This window comes from Cetorhinus maximus, chromosome 14 (genome assembly GCF_964194155.1).
Source record: "Cetorhinus maximus chromosome 14, sCetMax3.hap1.1, whole genome shotgun sequence".
In the NCBI taxonomy this organism is placed as follows: Eukaryota; Metazoa; Chordata; class Chondrichthyes; order Lamniformes; family Cetorhinidae; genus Cetorhinus; species Cetorhinus maximus.
In genome coordinates, this window is record NC_135892.1 from 101543525 (window position 1) to 101562959 (window position 19435).

At 46.8% G+C, this 19435-nt stretch overlaps 1 protein-coding gene across 5 annotated transcripts in view; it reads left to right on the plus strand.

Annotated features, from left to right (window-relative positions):
- Positions 1-18799, plus strand: part of crim1 (cysteine rich transmembrane BMP regulator 1 (chordin-like)) — a 212232-nt gene extending 193433 nt beyond the window's left edge. For 3 of the 5 annotated variants that reach the window (XM_078557349.1, XM_078557344.1, XM_078557347.1), the window contains 7 exons: positions 408-623; positions 2102-2323; positions 5015-5209; positions 7449-7577; positions 10458-10639; positions 17715-17891; positions 18639-18799. In XM_078557349.1, coding sequence (XP_078413475.1) covers positions 408-623; positions 2102-2323; positions 5015-5209; positions 7449-7577; positions 10458-10639; positions 17715-17891; positions 18639-18653 — 1136 coding nt within the window. In that variant the 3' untranslated portion in view covers positions 18654-18799. Of the gene's footprint in view, positions 1-407; positions 624-2101; positions 2324-5014; positions 5210-7448; positions 7578-10457; positions 10640-17714; positions 18097-18638 lie in introns of those variants that run through there. The other 2 variants (XM_078557345.1, XM_078557348.1) reach the window with 1 other exon arrangement.
- Positions 18800-19435: the final 636 nt, after the last annotated feature.

Sequence of the window (19435 nt, forward strand, 5' to 3'; positions counted from 1 at the left end):
TTTGAGTCAAGATGCAGAGAGTTAACGGTGCTGTGTCCAATTATATTACAATGATATAGTATTGATAAGCATATTAAAGAAATAACCAATGATGTTAAATTACAGCCTCACTCAGTGCTGTAAAGGAATTCATTTCTTCATATTACAACTTTTTAATTCATAAACTGAAAGAAATCACAGCACAAAAGGAAGCCATTCATCCTGTACCTGTGTAGTGCTGGCTTTTCAGTCTGGCTTATCAGTTCAAATTGCATTTCTCCGCCCTTTCTTTCTATCTTTTAATATTCTTCCCTTTTGAACAGTTCCCTTTCAACTGATATTAATAGCCGCGGTCTCAATAGTTGCTAGTGGTAAAGCATTCCACGTTCTGATAACCTGTGTGACCAAATTGTTAACTGTGTTCTCAGAGGACTCTGGCCTTTGGAAGCCCGAGCTAAGTGACACATCGATCTGCCACGCTCCTGGGGGTGAATATTTTGTGGAAGGAGAGACCTGGAACATCGATTCCTGCACCCAATGCACGTGCCACAGCGGCCGTGTGCTCTGTGACACCGAGGTCTGCCCGCCCATCCTCTGCCAGAATCCCATCAGGACTCCAGACTCATGCTGCCCGCAGTGCCCAGGTACGTTTAACAACAAGCTGAGCGACAACTTGCATTTATATAGCAACCTTGATGTAGTAAGACCTCCCAAGGCGCTTCGCAGGAGTGTAACCAAACGAAGATTGACACACTGCTTCAAAAGGAAGCGATCACAGCAGGGGACGTGAGAGGGGTTTGGGGGAGGGCTATGGAAGAATATGACAAGATGAAGAGAGGAGGGGGAGGAGGCTCGTATGGAGCATAAAGCATTTGGGCCAAATGGCCTGTTTCTGTGCTGTATGTTCTGTGGTAATTTTATAAAGCGATTTCATCTGCCCTAAGAAACATGAGTAAGCACTGCTGCCATTTTGAGCAGATACCTCAGAAGACTGGCCCCTGTCCCTGCTGTCCTGGTCATCGGCTTAGCCCTGGCTTCAACCTTATGGTTGCAGTTTCTCTGCCAGATTCCCAGTTCCTTGACCTGTGGCATGGTAGTTAAAATGGCTGCTGTTCCTACCTGTGCTCCTCAGCGCAGGTGGACCTTCTCCAGAAAGATTATCGAGGGGTTTCAGTTGTGCTCAGGCAACTTGGGCAAACACCACCGAAATTTCGGCTTGACATATATCAGCTGGGAGTTCAGTGCAGAACCTCACTTGTAAGTGCATCCTTTGGATGAAATGTTTTTTTCATTCATCTGAATTGGACTAAAGTGACCTCTACAGAACATAATGAATGTTTACTTCATGTTTACAAATTATTAACTTATGGAATTATACTGCCAATTAGCACATCAAATACCGATTTCACTGAACCATAAATCAATCTAACTGTGAGTTAAAGTTCCTGGTTTAGTGCTGAGGCAGAAGGCCAGTGAATATAGCCCTAGCAGGTTGTACACTTGAAAGGACAGTATTTATTGGGCTGAATGGCCTCTCTCTTGACTGAATCTTTTTACCATTTACTAGACCATTACCAACATTACTTTAAAAAAAATGATTATTTGGTCAACATCGCATTGCTGTTTGTGGGATCTTGCTTTTTTTCCTCACTCATTTACGGGATGCGGGCTTCGCCGACTGGGCCAGCACTTATTGCCAATCCCTAATTGCCCTTGAGAAGATGGTGGTGAGCTGTCTTCTTGAAGCTCTGCAGTCCATATGGTGCAGATACAGCGCTGCACGCAAATTGGCTGTTGTGTTCCTTACATTTGTTGTAACGCATATTAGGGCACCCTGACTTTGTGAAAGGTGCTATATAAATACAAATTCTTTATTTCTGTCCCTCAGGAGCCTGTTCTGTGCTGTGTTATTTGTCTAATCTATTCCTTGTGGCAGTGAGTTCCACATTTTAAACAGTCGCTGAGCAAAGAACTTAGTTTACACACGGGACCCTGGTTTAAACACATCAGCATTTTATTTAACGAAACAAGTCCACTTGTCAATAATATTCAATTTGGAGGAGTGGGGAAGTTGACTTCATTTTAATCTCTCACTAAATTGGTATCTATTCTGCTCACACAGACGAACCCCTTCAGCCTCTGTCACCAAGCAACCGAACTATGCCTGGTTACTGCAAGAACGAGGAGGGTGATATCTTCTTGGCAGCTGAATCCTGGAAGCCAAACGTGTGCACCAGCTGCATTTGCATGGAGGGCGTCATCAGCTGCTACTCAGAGTCGTGTCCAGCTGTGACCTGTGCCCGGCCTGTCCTGCGGAAAGGGCAGTGCTGCCCTTACTGCATTGGTGAGTAACAGCGCTGAAGAAGCGGAGGGAGCAAAGGAAAATGGCATGCCGTTCTACATCAGGGGATGGCCCATCTGCTTCTGTTGTGTACACGTTTCAGCTGCCTGCTATCCAGGGCACATTGATTCAGCTCGAGTGTGCAATGACTCCTGTCATATTCACCACTGGAACTTCTGGGGCTTCTCTCCTGCAATCTCCCTCTCTTGCCTTTATGGCCGACCTCTGAGCAGATGAGGAGTGCACAGGATAAACCCATCTCGAAACAAATGAAGGAAAAATTTGAGCAAAGTCACTCCTGCCCTGCTCTCCTGAACCTCCCAAGACTTCTCTGCCAACGCAGCTAATGAGGGCAGATGGAACACATGCATCAGCAGAGAGGTCCTGGGAGCTACTTGCTGCTGCATTTGCACTATGGGCAAACTCTCTTCCTTTATTATTTAATGCATCCAAAATGAGGCACAAAAGGACAGCAAAATCCATACTGCCCCGCTCTAACTCCTCTTGTAGCCCAGTATTAACCCACAGCTTGGCCATTAGGGCTGAGGCCCCAGTCTTTGTCCCCTGAGGCCCACGCCTCCTAACACAACTGAAGCTGTTACTCAGATGTGCCAGCTGCCACCAGCTCCAGTTGGACGTGTGAGGCATGGTATTTTCTCCTGAAGCTGCACTTGCATTGCTGGGCTGGTGCTGGGGAGAACATCACCTTGCAGGTGATTATCACCACATCTCTCCTGCTCCCCAACCGCAGGGCCTGCGGCATTATCTGCAATTTGCCTGTGTAAGCCCCAATCCACCAGAGTTCAACATCACTGAAACCAGCTTCTGTTGTTATAAAATGATTATTAACATTTCAGCATCATTAGAGGCACTTGTGTATTCAGTTAATTATCAATAATATAACCAAAAAGACAGTGGGAAATTGGCACCATATCACAAAACTGCAAGGAGTAATTCATCCTTCCCCCAAATTCATCCTGCTTATAAAATTAACCTGATTGTTTAATTTATGCATTAGAATAAATATAACAAAGCATGAACCATCACTCCCACCCCCTCCAAAAACCCTTATCTATTTCATTTTGGTGGTATTCTAGTGAAGGTGACAATAGTTCTGAGTTCATTCTTACACAGTCCAAGTTAATAAGGGCACTTTCAACCTGGTCATTTCTATGATTCAGCCAGTTCATTCTCACACAGTGTACATTCCTCTAACCCCTCACCCACCCCTCTAAACCTCATTCACTCCTCTTACCCCTCACTCACTCTTCTAACCATCACAGACTCCTCCAAACCTCATTCGCTCCTCTAACACTCACCCACTCCACTTACCTCGTCACTCATTCCTCTAACTCCCTTACACACTCCCCTTAATGCCGTAGCTATCTTCACACTGTGGAGCTCTTGCTCCCTCTAGTGACAAGCTGCAACCCACTGGCATGAAGAACGAAATTACAAACAGTTGCTCGGTCGTACAGAACGTGAGTATTGCTGGGAAGAGAGACATGTTTTCGAAGCTTTTCATCTTGCACTCATCAGGACAAATGCAAGAATACCAAATTTCAAATGTTGTGATCACATGACAAAAATCTTCCGCAACCTGTGTCTCTTTTCAGCAACAACATTACAGCAACTCCTTGCTAGCATCTTTTCATTTTCCCCTTTTCACCTTATCCTGGGTGTTCCCTGCCAGAAGTACTTCCAATGAGAGTGTGAGCTTTACTGATCTGTTGCTCTGTGACAGTGCTATCAGTGCCAGGCAATCAACCCTCATGGTACTCGAAACAACCTGAACTGTCTGATTTCATTTCACACAATATTTTATGTGTTAAAAAAAGAGTCCAGGCCTTCCCAGTAGCTCCGTATCAATTAAAGTGACCATGAAACAGTTGTGTTGTGGTAAAAATCCAACTGGTTCCCTAAGAGAAAGAAAGCTGCTGTCCTTATCCAGTCTGGTCTTTACATGGTTCCAGTCCCACAGCAATCTGGTTAACTCCTGACTCCCCTCTGAAATGGCCAAGAAAGCCGCTCAGTTGTCGCAAACCACTATCAGCCGGTCAAATACACGTCCCACCATTTCAGAGCACCCCAAGGATGGGCAATAAATATCAGCCTTACCAGTGATGCACTCATCCCGAGAATGACATTTTTAACAGGTTTTATAAGCCAGTCTGGCCAGGTAGATCCAGAATTTGATCATCAAGACTGCTCATGAAGATGCTACATCTAATGATAAATGTTAGTGAGCTGAGGGTGGGTAGGAAAAATCAGCCAGCTCTGACAATGTCAGGGGGGGGAGGTGGTGGGGGGTGGTGGTGGGTGGGTGACGTTGGTGGGGGCAGGCACTATTTTAGGCGATTAGAATGTCCCAAGTTACTTACCAGTTGTTTGCTCAGTAGACAGGCAGCTAGTGATGGACTGCAATTGTCGGAGGGGAAACAAAACTCTTTAAAGTAGTATTTCCGTGACTGAAAAATGGATGAAGCATTGCGATGCCCAGATTGTGAGCTTGATGAGGATCAGGTTGCTTTAGTTAACTGTTCTCGTCAGATTTCACCGTTCGAACTGACTGAGGGAATTGAAACACTTGGCCACTGCAGGTCCTGTCAGTGAGTGGGGGATGATTAAATGACTGCTGACCCACAGCCTAACTATGCTCCTCTCTTTTTCCCTACTTCCCTCTCCCTCCAACAGAGGAGAGCATCCCGAGTAAGGTGGTGTGTCACTTCAATGAAAAGACTTACGCAGACGAGGAGAGATGGGACATCGACAGCTGCACCCACTGTTACTGCCTACAAGGACAGACACTCTGCTCAACCGTCAGCTGCCCTCCTCTCCCCTGCCTGGAGCCTGTCTACGTGGATGGAAGCTGCTGCCCTGTCTGCCCAGGTAATTGGAGGGCAGCCAGCTTGTTATAATTTCCAGGACAGAGAGAGATGGCACCTCCTTCTCTCACCGCCTCCTAGTGCGCACAGATCAAGTGTCTTTTCCCCTAATATATTTTTATCCACAGTTAATGAAGAGCATCTGCTTTGTACAGACCCATTTGGCTTTCAGAATAAAATGCAGGAAGTGCTGCTGTTGAATCGCTGACTCCAGCAAGCAGCTCACTTTCCCTCCACTCCTGAAAGATAACTGTGCAAGTCATTCCCTCATCCTACCTCAGCATCCCCAAAACCCACCCAACACACTCTACCCCACCCCAACCAACCCTTACCCACCCCCCCCACAATACACATTCTATCCTCCAGTCAATCCTGACCCTTAGCAACGCACATTCTACCCCACCCCAACCAACCCTTACCCCCCCACAATACACATTCTACCCCACCCCAACCAACCGCCCTCAACATTACACATTCTACCCCCCCACAACAATACACACTCTACCCCACCCCAACCAACCCTTACCCACCCCCCCCCCACAATACACACTCTATCCTCCAGTCAATCCTGACCCTTAGCAACACACTCTCTACCCCACTCCAATCAACCCTTAACCCCCCCACAATACACATTCTACCCCAACCCAACCAACCCTTACCCCCTCCCTTCTCACAACACACACTCTACCCTCCAGTCAATCCTGACCCCTAACAACACACACTCCACCCCCCCCAAATCAACCGCCCTCAACATTACACATTCAACCCCCCCCCACAACAATACACACTCAACCCCACAATCAGCCCCCCAACAGCACACACTTTACCCTCCCCTATTCAACCCATATGCCCCCCTACAACACACACTCCGCCCCCTAATCAATTCACCCCCACAACACACACTCTGTTCCCCCAATCAACCCTCACCTCCCCACCACCCCCCATAAACACACACTCTACCCTCCCCTGAATCACAGCACTCCACAACGACACACACCCTAACCACCACCCACTCCACTAATGAACCTTCCACCCCTCACCCCTATAACACCCTCTGCCCCAGGAATCACCTGCCCTTCACCAGGAACACACCCTCACAGAGACACCCCCATCACCTGGCAATGACCCCTGACGACACCCACACCAAGCAGCAGCCTCCTGCTCAGCTTTGCCCCATCTGAGCAACGTACATCCCACTCCCTTCGACCAACTGTTCCCACCCCGCCCATCAGTGCCTCACAACAAGAACTGCCCCCCTCTCACCCTTACACCTACACATCATAATGCCCCACCACCCCACACACTTGCAGTCCTAAACACTACAAATGATGGATAAACTGACTTTGGTGACATGATAATAAGTAACAAATCTGTAAGACACTCGTGAAATTTCTGTCTGCTGCCTCGACGAATGTGCTGGTGTTGATTTAAAACTGTTCCCCCCACGCCCTCCAGCCAAATAAAAAGTCAGCCAGGAGCCCGCTCACCATAAAGCCGGCAGCCCTGCAGCCATTTTATATTCAGCGGTGGTGTTAATTGGCTAAAGGCAAAACTCCCACCCCCATCTGGAGAGGAGGTCTCGCCATAAGAGAGCTGTAGTCGCAGCATCTGCCAGGCTTGAGCGGTGGCCACTGCTGGGACTACAGCCAGTCCCCAAACAAGAGGAGGCTATTGAAGCCAGACTGACCGTAAGTCCAGGATATCGGCATAGCCTGGTTACCAGGGCCCCTGAGAGGGGGGGCGAGGGAGGTCGGGGGCTGGGTTTGAGAGGCTGTGGAAGAGGATTAAGGGGAGGGGTATGACCTGGGTGGAGGGTTGGGGGTGCGAATTCCTCCGATGGGCACAAGGGTATCTCCAGAGGAGGTTCCCCCCACCGCTTCTTACCCAGTACCAGCTTGGCTAGTAAAATCTACCAAGCTACCTGCTTGGCCTGGGTCTCCCCCCTGCCATGGGTAAAATAGCGGCAAGGGCAGGATGCGGCACATAAGTTGGCCACTTAAGAGCCTCGATAGGCCCAAGGTTCAGGCAGGCCACGCGCTAATCTTCAAGTGCACCCCCTGCCTTCAAACAGGCCGGCGGGGGACTGTTAAATCCAGCCCATGGATTCATTCCATGCAGCATTCCTGGGTATATTCCTGGCAAAATACGACAGTAAATATCCAACCTACACAAGTGTTCACTTACAGGAGGACCAAAGTCATTCACAGATGTCTTTCATTCTGCCTTGCTCACTCCCCCTTTAGACCTGTACATGCCGGAGCCCACCAACATCCCCATCGAAAAGTTTGACCAGAGGGGAGAGATTGAAGTGGAAGCCCCTTTCTGGCCAACACCCAGTGGAAATGAAATTCCCGCACACCTTCGGAATGATGGTAAGTGAAATGGGCATTTCACTCTAGGCGACACACGTCCACTCTTTGTAGTGTTTTACCTCATACATTTGCTATGATTCTTTTCTTCGTTAAATGACCCTTTAGTGCCCAGAAAGTAGAACTGGAAGTGGATCGGGAGGACTGATCAGTCAATACTGGTGCTGCCAATATTTTGGGTACACAAGTTCAGATTGTCCCACAGTGTAAATAATATGATGAATTGATTCCATCATGCACACCGTAGTTTTGACACGGTATGGAGTGTGCAATTGTTATGATTATAGCACATGTTATTGTCGTTTTCCAATTATTCTCTTTCACTTTTTTTTTGCCATCTATTTTTCTACTTTGACACCTTCCTTTCAGCTCCTGAAAGTGTCCATTCAATGCAGGGGAGTAGGACAGTTTCATAGCGGCCAATGGCTCTCCAGCACCTCAGTCCATGTTTCAGCTCCGAGAGTCAGCAGCAGAGCACCTCGAGAGTTAATTTTATGGGACACCCAATTAAGAGGACGACTCTGGGATTGCCATCCAATTAGGGACATCAAGCAGGTTGTGGAGGCCGGAGGGCAAGTTGGCCCATGAGGCTGCAAGGCCGGCCGTCCAGCAGCCTTCACTGTGTGTGCAGCGGGAGCGCTGCAGGAGTGCATGGTGTGGCAGAGGGCTGGACGCAGTGGAGGAGGGAAATGGCTGGAAGCCACAGCTGCCACTCCCTCACCACCAGCACTGTTTCATGCTGCAGCCTCCAGGAGATTGGAAGGAAGGTGCAAAGCCTTTGCCTGCCGAGGACCTCGGGCTAGTCGATTTGCATCTTAAGTTTTGAATTATTTGTCATGACCCTCCAAACACCCGTTCTGCACGCACCTCCTATTACCCAACGAGCTGCAGGCACAGTGGGCGGTTCCCTTGCAACGCCGGTAAAACCTCACTTACACTGGAAAATTGCTGCTCACTGGTTGCTGACGAGCCTCAGTTGACTTCCCACTGCTGCTGGTGGGTTGCCATCACCGCGCTGAAGCTGTCTCCGGGAAGAGCAAGACGAGGCAGTAACATGCCGGGAAACTGGCACAACCTCTTTCCCCGTGATATTCCAGGCACCAGCCTCCGGCGGGATGTTTGACCATGGTGGGCATTGCAGCCACCCTGACAACGCACCAGCACTCTCCAGGAGATTTGCTTGATAAGTCCCCAAGAACAGCGATGACAATCAGTTTTCTCCCACCTAATCCAAAAGCTACTCGCATAGCCCACATGGGGGAATAGTGACTCTTGCCAGAAGCATGTTCTTCCTGAATAAACCATGCACCGGGAGGTGAGGGGTAGGCAGGAGGGAAATCTACACCCCAGCAAGGAGTCAGCGGTTGCAGGAGAGGGTTAATAATTGAGGATGACTTTTTATAAATATTTAAAGAGGTGTTGTGACCTATGACAAATTGAAAATTGTTCCTTCTAAAGCACCTGCTTACGTTCACCATGAGGTAATGTTAATGTGGGCAATAATTTGTGAATGCTGGATTTATTTACCTGTGAGAAAGCCGGTAAAATTCACTAGCATCCGAGAGGATTCCAGAATCATGGCCTGCTCAGTAAGCCAGTAATGCAATGCCCTTTATCGTTCAGTGACTCTTTGTCAGCAGTTCCCAGGAGATAGAGCTGTGGAAGACACAATCCATTGTACAACTATGAACTTTGTAAATCGTGAGTCAGCAGCCATTTCTGAGATTACAGCGGGCATCCTCATGATACCCGGCATCTCCACCTTTTACAGTTCCTGTTGCTCAACAGATAAAAGACTTATTCATTTCTTAGGTCTGTCATTCCCTAGGCAGCTGCCAGAATGTTCAACTTCGGCGGGATTATATAATGGGTGATAGCAGATTGTGCACTTTGTCTGATTTCCCTTAGCATTAGGGTGTGTAACTTTACCTCATCTCATCCAATCAGCATGTCCTTCTATTCATTTCTCCCTCGTGTACTTAACTACCTCGCCTTTATGTGCATTTGCACTATTTGCCTCAGCTACTCCATAAAGTAACAAGTTCCACAGTCTCTGGGTAGAGGAGTTTCTCCTGAATTCCCTATTGGATTTATTAGTGACTGTCTTATATTTATGGCCCCTAGTTGTGGCCTACCCCACAAATGGCAACATTTTCTCCATATTTAGCCTATCCAAACTCTTCATAATCCTAACGACCTCTGGCAAGCCTTGTCTTTTCTAGAAAAAAGAGCCCCAGCCTGTTCAGTCTTTCTTGTTCCGGTTTCAGCCTCGTAAATCTTTTCATGCACCTTCTCAATGTCTCCATGTCCTTTCATTGTAATATAGAAACCAGAACTGAACAGGTGTGGTCTGTACAAATTTTACCTAATTTCTTTGCTTTTGAATGCCAGTCCTCAGGAAAACAGTTTAGAAGCAGAATAGTAAATTTAAAATAAATTAACTAGCATCTAAACATAAAGTGATTCTGTCAGTATTGAGCAGAGGCCTTGTGGCCCAGTGGTAGCATCCCTACCTCTGGGCCAGAAGCTCCAGGTTCAAATCCCACTTCTGAACTTGATGGACTTGGCAGGTGTGCTCATAATGTGGCCAGACAGGTTGATTATCAGCCTGTAAGTCCTTCCAATAAGAGTGGGAGAGTTTCCTGGTCAAGCCTACTGCAGAAGGCAATGGTAAACCACTCTAGTGCTTTGCCAAGCATTATCATGGACCAATCCAATGGAGGTCCATGGTTGCCAAAAAGGATGTGATACCTGGAGGAAGAGGAGGTCAGTATGGAACATGTGTCATCTCTGCCCTGTACTGGGCTGTTGAATGTTCTTTGTGTCCTTTGTGAAACCCCCCTCTACTAACATCCCATTTTTTTCCCTCTTCATCTCCTACAGAGAACCTCCGTGTTAATGCGATAGGTGGAGACTATCCCCGGTACAATGAAGACTCCGCTATGCACTCTGTGGCGTGGGTAGCACTGCCCATTATGATTGCTCTCATTCTAGTCATAGCTCTGCTGCTGGTCAACCAGAAGAAGCAGTGGATCCCAGTGCCCTGTTACAGAACTCCTACCAAGGTACGGTATCCTTGACAAATTCATCAACCTGAGCATGCTCTTAAATCTGGCTAAGTTAAAGTGGGTGGGGGAGTTATTTCCACAATATGGTGTCCCAAATAAATCTCATAAACATCTACCCTTCCAGCACGTTGTACAGTTTGCTGCAGAGTTTCAGAATGTTCAAATCACTTACCCAATTCGATTAGTTAATAAATCTGGAATTAAATGCTGGTTTCAATAATGATGATTATGAAACTACCAGATTGTCATTAAACCCATCTGGTTCAATAGTCCCCTTCAGAAGAGGAAATCTGCCAACTTTATCCAGTCTGGCCTATATGTGACTCTAGACCCACAGCAATGTAGTTGACTCCTAACTACCCTCAAATGGCCAATCGCTCAGCTGTATCAAACTGCTACATGCAATCTGGGATGGGCAGTAAATGCTGGACTTGCTAGTGACACTTACACCCCAGGAATGAAAGAAAAAAGAATGCGTGCATGCGTTGACATCAAGTGAGCATGGAACCGGGCTCAGATATGGTGCCCTACAGTGTCAATGGTAAGCCTATACTTGGTGTGAAAACTCACAGCTGAAAAATGGGCACATTTTTGGAGGGTAACTGGTGTCCTTGGTACTGTAACCCAGCGGGGGAAGCCTGCACCTTTGGAAGAAGAGGAATTGAGTAGAGGTAATTGGCAAGTGAGAAATACCTCAATAAACCTGCCTCTGTTGCCACATTCCAAGTTGAGCCTTCAGCAACTGGGCTGGTCTTCAGCAGGTTATTCTGTGTAGGTATGGTACAGTAGAGACCAAATGCAAATCAGTAGTAGGCTATAGTGTAACTTGAAATCTCATTGTAAATGTAGGAGGTCTTGTGTTGCAGTGGTGGTGTTAGAACCATAGAACACTACAGCACAGAAAACAGGCCATTCGGCCCTTCTAGTCTGTGCCGAAATATTATTCCGCTAATCCCATTGACCTACCTCTGGGCCTGAAGCTGTAGGTTTAAGTCCCACTTCAGGGCCTGAACTTTACCTTTGGCGGGTGTGCCCAATTGGCGGGCCCGGGAGTGGTCAGGAAATGGACCGCCGACCGTAATCGGCCCCCGACCACGCGTTTCATGCTGGCTGGCCGTTAATTGGCCAGCCAGCGTGAAACGCGCACTGAAATGCTCAGCGCTGCTGGGGTGGGGGCGGGAAGAGGGCGGGCGATGACATTTCAGCCAGCCGCGGGTGAGCGCTGCAAGGTAGCTCCCTGAAGGCAGACAGCTGCCTCAGGGAGCTGGAGACCTGAAAAAGCTGAAGTAAAGGTTTTAAAAGCTGAAAAAAAAGTGTCCAGGCATCATAATCAATCACCTGAAACTATAGCTGATAAAAGTGCTGTCTACAGAAATTTGTTTTTATTTTATTTCATCACCGAAATTTCATCCCGCCCTTGGATGAGTTTCGATGATAAAAACAAAGGCGGCCTGGCCGATTCGCCCGTCCAGCAGCTGTAAGGTTGGATGGGCAACAGAAAATCAGAGTCAATTGCACCGTTAATGGGCTTAATTGCCCTCTTAATTGTTGGCGGGCACGCTTCCGACTTTTGTGTGCACCCGCCGAGCGAATTATCGCAGGAGTGCGCAATGATGTCGGGATGCTCGCCCAACGTCTTCTCACATGATTTTATGGCCGATCAGTTCAGGTGCTTGCCCGCAGGGTGTAAAATTCTGCCCCAGGACTTGATAGCCAGAGAAAGTATATTCGTAGCCTGGCCAAATAGGTCGATTAATAGCCTGTAAGTCCTTCCAATACACCCGATGGCAGGCGGTAAGGACTGGAAGAGTTTCCTGTGTTAGCCGTACTGCAGAAAGCAGCAGCAAAGCACTGCAGTACTTTGCCAAGTATAATCATGGACCAATCCAATGGAAGCCCATGGTCGCCAACGCCCTATTAGGGCATTGTACCTTGAGGAGGGAGGAGGATTGTAAATGTAGCCAATCAAAAGGTCAATAAAATAAAAAGGTCTCTGTCCCATCTCAAGTAATTACTCCCAATATTAAAAGTGCTCCTTTGTTTGAAAATAACTGTTACATCCTAATTTGTTTTTTCCCCTCAACATCTCACTTGTTGATTTCCATTAATGAAATACTTATACCTTAAACATGAAAACACAGTTGACTTTAGAATAATTGATTGGGAAGTGCTACTGAGCTGAGCACTGAGAGAGAGAACTGAATTAACACTTGGGGCTGGTAGCTGAATCACTCCAGGTTAATTACTGCATCTTTCCTGTTGTTAATTGAGCTCCATAGCTCCTCCATGCCAATTACCTGAGTGCGCTTGGCAATTCACTGTTTAAGGACAGCTAATAATAAGTAGCGCGGGGAAAAGGCAGGATGTACAGGTTCTTAGTTCTTGGTTTCAGAAGGAGATGGCTGGTGAAGTTCAAACCTTATGTGACAATTGTAGTGTAGAACTTGAGCACAAAATTCCTGACTGGGACAGTACGGCACTGCTGGAGGTGCTGTCTTTCAGATGAGATCTTAAAGCGAGGCCCCACCTACCCGCTCGTGTGGATGTAAAGATCCCCAGGCACTATTTCGCAGAGAAGCAAGGGGGTTCTCCCCACTGTCCTGGCCAATATCTGTCCCTCAATAAACATCACAAAAACAGATTATCTGGTCATTATCACATTTCTATTTGTGGGAGCTTGCAATGTGCAAATTGGCTGCAGTGTTTCCTTCATTACAACAGTGATTACACTTCACAATATTTCATTGGCTGCAAAGCGCCTTGAGATGACTGATGGTCATGAAAGGCGCTATATAAATGTAAGTCTTTTTTTTTTCCCCTTTAATCCAACAGTATACAACAAGCTGTCAATCTGATACACCTTAAGTTAAAAACAGCCCCATATAAACATAGCCATTAAGTATTGACTCAGGCTCCCCATGATAGTTGCAGCTTTTAATAGTCTTAATTGCTGACATAGCCATTGGTGATTGTACTGCCCGTCACTGAACCCTACCAGCAGGAAGATCCTAAGTTCAAACCCTGGGTGGGGTTGACCTATCTGATTTCAGACAGAGTGACCATATGTGGCTTCACACAAGTTGACTTATTTAGTAGCACCATTACCTGGGAAAGCCATCCCAGCTTGCGCATTGGAAAGTTGGACTGTATCCAACGAGAATCTGAGACTTGGGAAAGGAAGAGAAAGTCCTTATAAATAAACAAAAACTAAAATGAATGGTACCTCTGAGCATTTTGGAAGTTAAAAGTAGTTTGCTGGGTAATTGCAGGGCTCAGTGAGAGAAAAAAAAAACATCTTCTTTCTTTCCCACCAGCATTCTGTACTGAAAGCATCCATCTTCCATCCCAACTGCCCACTTAGCTTCTACCCGAATAGTGCACAATCCTGGCATCCGATTCAATCCTGGGCTGAGCTTCAAGCCCTGTGTTACATCTATCACCGAAGCTGCTTATTCCCATCAACACAATGTTGGCTGCCTGTGCTGCTAACTCAGCACCCACCCCCCCCCCGCCCCCCCCCCCCCCCCACACCCCATCAAGATCCTGATTCACACTTGCATTCCGTCAAGACACAACTTCTCCAGCAACCTCCTCACCAGCTTCCTGATGTATACTGACCGGAACTCCAAATTCCCCAGACTCAGGGCAGGATTTTACATTTGGGGTCGGGACATCAGGATCAAGTGCAGGTCCTGACCCTACACTGTCAGGAACACCTGACAGCGACTTCTACAGGATTGTCCAATTAGTGGGAAGAGGGTGCGCTTGCCATCCAATTAAGGATGGTGGGGCGGGCTCTTGAAGCTGGAGGGCCAGTAGGAGACTTTGTCCGCCTCCGGTCAATGGCCTTAATTGGCCTTTCAAATGAGTTAATAAGCTGCCTACCATTCTCGGGTGGGTAGCCATTCCAGACCCAATTTAGCCTAAAGAAAATGGCTAGTTGCCTGGTCTGTGATGGGGAGCTGACACACCAGCCAGGGAATTCCTGGCCTTCCCATCTTGCTTCCTGCCCCCATATTGGCACCAACATGCTGCCCTAAGTCTCTCCTCTCCATCACCTCTGTCTGTTTTTTTTCCCATTGGCCCACTATAGCACATAAGGAGGTCATTGGTCCATTGTATTACACAAATTAGTCTCACTCCCTACCCACTCTGTCCCATAGTCCTGAATTTATTTTTATTTCCAACTATATATCCAATTCCCTTTTTATAGTGCATATTGAATCTGCTTCCACCACACATTGAGGCAGTGCGTAAAAAATAATTTTCTCATCTCCGCTATCCTTACCTTCAGGCCCATCTACGGCCTCACCTCAGTCAATATTCCCTGACTTTATGTTCCAGCCACTGCTCTTTGGCTTCCCCCGACAATGGTTGTGGAACCTTTGAGTGCTTAATTGCTCTACTCTTGAACTCACTTTCTAAACCTCTCTATCATTATTCTACAGCTGATCCTTCCTCTCTCTGTGAAGTATCTTTGATCTTTTTCCTACACTGAGGGCCCCTTACAAATGTAGATTGTTGTTGATGATAATTGGTTCCTTGTCAAGAGACCTTGCACGACACTCCAGCATTTACTAAATTGGCCTGAGTTATTTTACAAAAACTTCATTTTTACTTACTGTACTGAACTGCAACTTAAAAAAAAGAATTACAAAATAGGAGATTCACAGCATTAAAGAGTGAGTGAGTTCCATTTGATAGTGTTCTGTTTATTCGTTCATGGGATATGGGCGTTGATTTCAAGGCCAGCATTTATTGCCCATCCCTAATTGCCCTAAGAAGGTGGGTGCTGTGCTTCCTTCTTGAACTAGTACAGTGTGTGAGCTTAAATGTAGAGCAAATGCCAAAAGGATGGTGGTGTATTAAAGCGAGTGATAGAATGAAGTGTCAGGTTTTGATAGGACCAGGTTGATTCTTAAAGGATAATAAAAGTTGTGGAAATACATATAAGAGTTCTGCGACGGGTGTCATAAAGCAGGCATCATATTTCAAAATGTGACATTCGTCATGCTTGTTACAGCTGCAAACCAATCTCAGTGAGAAAAGATAAACGCAGCCAGTCATTAACCCAGAGGCTGAAATTTAACATTTTGTTGAGAAACTGAAGGCAGGTTTTTCTGGTCGGCGAGCGGGGGCGGGGCCCACTCGCCAACGCGTAAGATGAGGCGGGGAATACGTCAGGCGTGCGTCCCAACGTCACCCCGCATCATTCACATTTTCAGTTCGGCTGCGCGCCCGCCAAACTGTCAACAGCCCATTAAGGCCATTAAAAAAAACAATTAACATGATTGATGGATCTGCCTGTCCAACTTTAAGGTTGTCGGGCAGGCCGGGAGCCCTGGCAGGCCTCGGAAAAAGCATGAAACCTCATCCACGGGCGGGATGAGGTTTCATGAGGGTACTTAAATTTTAATTAAAAGTTATGGACATATACCAACTCATGTGACAATGTCACATGAGGGGACATGGCAGGGAATTTTTTTTATCACCTTCATTGAAAGTTTAAATCGGAGCCGATCTCCCTGAGGCGGCACTTAGCCTCAGGGAGATCTGAGCGTTCTTTCACACGCATGCACGAAAGAGCGCACTCCCGGCTGAGGGAATCCCCCCCCCCCCACCCGCACAAGGAGCGCATAGCGCTTCTGGGCGGGCCTTAATTGGCCCACCCACGTAAAATGTCAGCGCGCCCCCAATTGGGGGCGCTGATCGGAAGCCCGCCTGCCCGCTCCCGCACCCCCACCCCCCCCCAACGGGGGGGGGAATGTTGCCCTGGCTGTAGAAATTGTCTGCAATGAAACTAAATATTAGACATTGTGTATAACAGCTGATCCGATATGATACCCCCCTCCCTTTTCTGCCCAAGACAAATTTCATTCACATGGTCAGGCAATGAGACTGTGGTATTGGAACACCAATCTACTGTCACCCCCGCTACCTCGATTCCCTTTTGAAGAAACCTGCCAATCGAAACCCTGTGAGTCAAGTTCCCTTCCTGCCTCACTCTGTACCAGGGACGCCAATGAGCCATACCCAGCAAGAAGGCCCAAAATTCAATTTGTAGCATGAGCTCAGTTAGTGGATCTTACATGGGGCAGCGATGGTGTTCCTGACCTAGGAAAGCCAAAGCACAAATCAGGGTTCATGCTCCTGTCGCTATCCAGCAGCCCTGCTGGACAGCGTCTGTGTCTGTGTGTGAAGGTCGGGTGGGGGTCAAATTTATAATGACTATGATACCCCGATAGTGGGATAGCCCTGTGGACACAGAGGCCAGGATTTTAACTTGCTCAACCCCCTGCGAGCCAGAGCATTGCCGGCAAGGCGTGGGGAACCCAGAGGTCAAGATGCCCTGCCCCGCCTGCGTGTGTATGACATTACCAACCAGTTCCCCTGCCAGATGCAAGCCTGACTGACAGGTTTTGCTTCCCTTCAGGTGGGGAAACAGGTTGGTGGAGGCTGCAGGGTACATGCCTAGCAGGGGATGGGGTCGGTTGCGATCCCAAGGCCAGTGATCCTGGGGGAGGGGGATCATGGAGGCCCATGTGTAGGGAGCGGTCAGAAGCCTCACAGAGAAGGTCAGAGTGGAATGTCCAATCGCAGGGGGGGTCACCCAAGCAGGCAGTCGTAGCTCCTTGGTCCGGCAGCCCTCACCTATGTGTACTCAACCCTACAAAATTTTTTAAAAGTTGAATAACAACTAGGACCTCATCATAATATTCAAGATGCTGAGCCACCTCCTTGGTATAGCTTGGTCACCCGCCCACACCTCCATTAAAGGCAGAAGTGGGCAGGGTGGAGGTGGGATTCTGATTTTTAAGGCTTTAACAACCCCCACTTGATATCCCATGAATGTCAATCCTCACAGAGGTGAGTGACTGGGCTTTCAGGGTCTGCGGAACCATAGTCCAGCACCATCAGGAGAGGATTGGAGCAGGGAGGAAAGTACTTGTGAACAAAATGCAACTGATGTAAAATTGTAAGCACGTTAAAAGAAATTGGTGTACTTGAGAATATGTTTGAGGGATTGGGAATGACTCCAACTAAGTCTTGTTTATCTTGCTTGCTCCACCAGCCCTCATGTCTGAACAACCAGCTGGTGTATGTGGACTGTAAGAAAGGAACCATGGTTCAGGTGGACAGCTCCCAGAGGATGCTGAGAATGGCGGACCCAGACTCCAGACACAGCGGTTTCTACAGCATGCCAAACACAAAGCAAAACAACTTACAAGTGGACAGCTTCTATCAGACGGTGTGAGACACCTCTCTGTGCAGAAAGACTTTTTTCTTTACCCGCTACAAAAAAAACACAAAAAAAAATCACAAAAAAAAACAGCTACAATTGTGCACTTGCTTAATGGACTGTATTGGGTTTGTGAATTCATGTACAGCTCTGAGACTTTAACGAGATGGGCTCCGTTTCACTCCTGCCTTGTGCCAGAGAGAAAAAAAAATCATTCCCACTTTTCCTTGTGATATTTGACCAAGTGTTTCCTAGAACACTTTAGCACCAAAGTTAAAGTTACTATGGTTTTTCTGCATGTAATATATAGCTGTAGAGAGGAGAAGGACATGGTGCAGAAGGAGAGTCCTTTCAGGCTGACTACCAAACAGCAACTTTCCAAGTTGGTAGACTCTTTTAAGTTTTCTCGCTGTCTGTACTCGTTAATGACAAAGCCTAACCCACTGAAAACTAGAGAGAAAGAGCCCTTGGCATGAACGTCCTAGAGTGCGCCACAAGTACAAACTTATATAAGAGAATCAACATGGTTCCAGGCCTACCATAGAGACAATGTTTTCTGTACACATGGAAACTTAAGATAACATGGATTTTTTTGTTGCTGTTGTTGTTTATAAGAGCATGGCAGATGTTAAGGGTGGGTTGACTGAGGCCATCTTAAAGTGTACTGTGTGCTGCTTTTTAATGGCCAGTTGCTTGGCAAGGACAGCGCGAGGCTGCGGCCTAAACTTCCTTTTTTTTTGTTTTGTATGATATTAGCACTGGATCATGTAAAGATACTACCAGAGATGAGGACAACCACAGCAGGCTTTCCCCTGAAAACCACCAGCCTCTCTGGTGGGTTCCTAAGATTTTCGGAAGGTGGAAAATAGAAGAAACTTTGTTGGACAAAGTTCCTGCTCGATACTGAAAGAGAGAAAAAAAAAGAGACTGGGTTTTGTACTTACTGGTATGCAGATTAGAGACTGCTTCCGTGATAGGAAGCTTCGTAATTATATATTACTCAAGCACCTTTTTTGAAGCTCAGAAAAAGGAGATTATGCTTTGTGAAACATTAGCATTATAGGAATATTTATGTTAATATATATTATGCTAAAACAAAAGTATTTGTACATATATATAATTTTCTATGTTTTCCTGTTTAATGTATTTATATCCTAGAGAGATTTTATCCAGTTTAAAAAAAAAAATTAGCTTAACAGGCATTCCATTTTAGTGCTTGATGGCTCACAGGACTCGCGAAAGGAAAGAGCATCTCATTTTACCTAAGATTTTGTGCCTTTTTGCTGACGGCTTCAGCATTGCTCTCGCTACTTCTGATTTCAGCCTACAAAGGGCTTTAAAGATCGCAAAATGGGTCTCACAGTTATCCATAATACAGTACCAACGCTCGTCAATCTTGAAATTTTTTTTTCCTTAAAAGTCAGTCTTTCTTTTGTCCAGCTAGTATGTCGTTGATTAACTTGTACAGCTTATTGTGTGAGTCTGTTGTTTGATTCCTGTTGCAATTTAACCATGAGGATATTATGCACTGGGCAGCATTTCTTTTTTTTTTG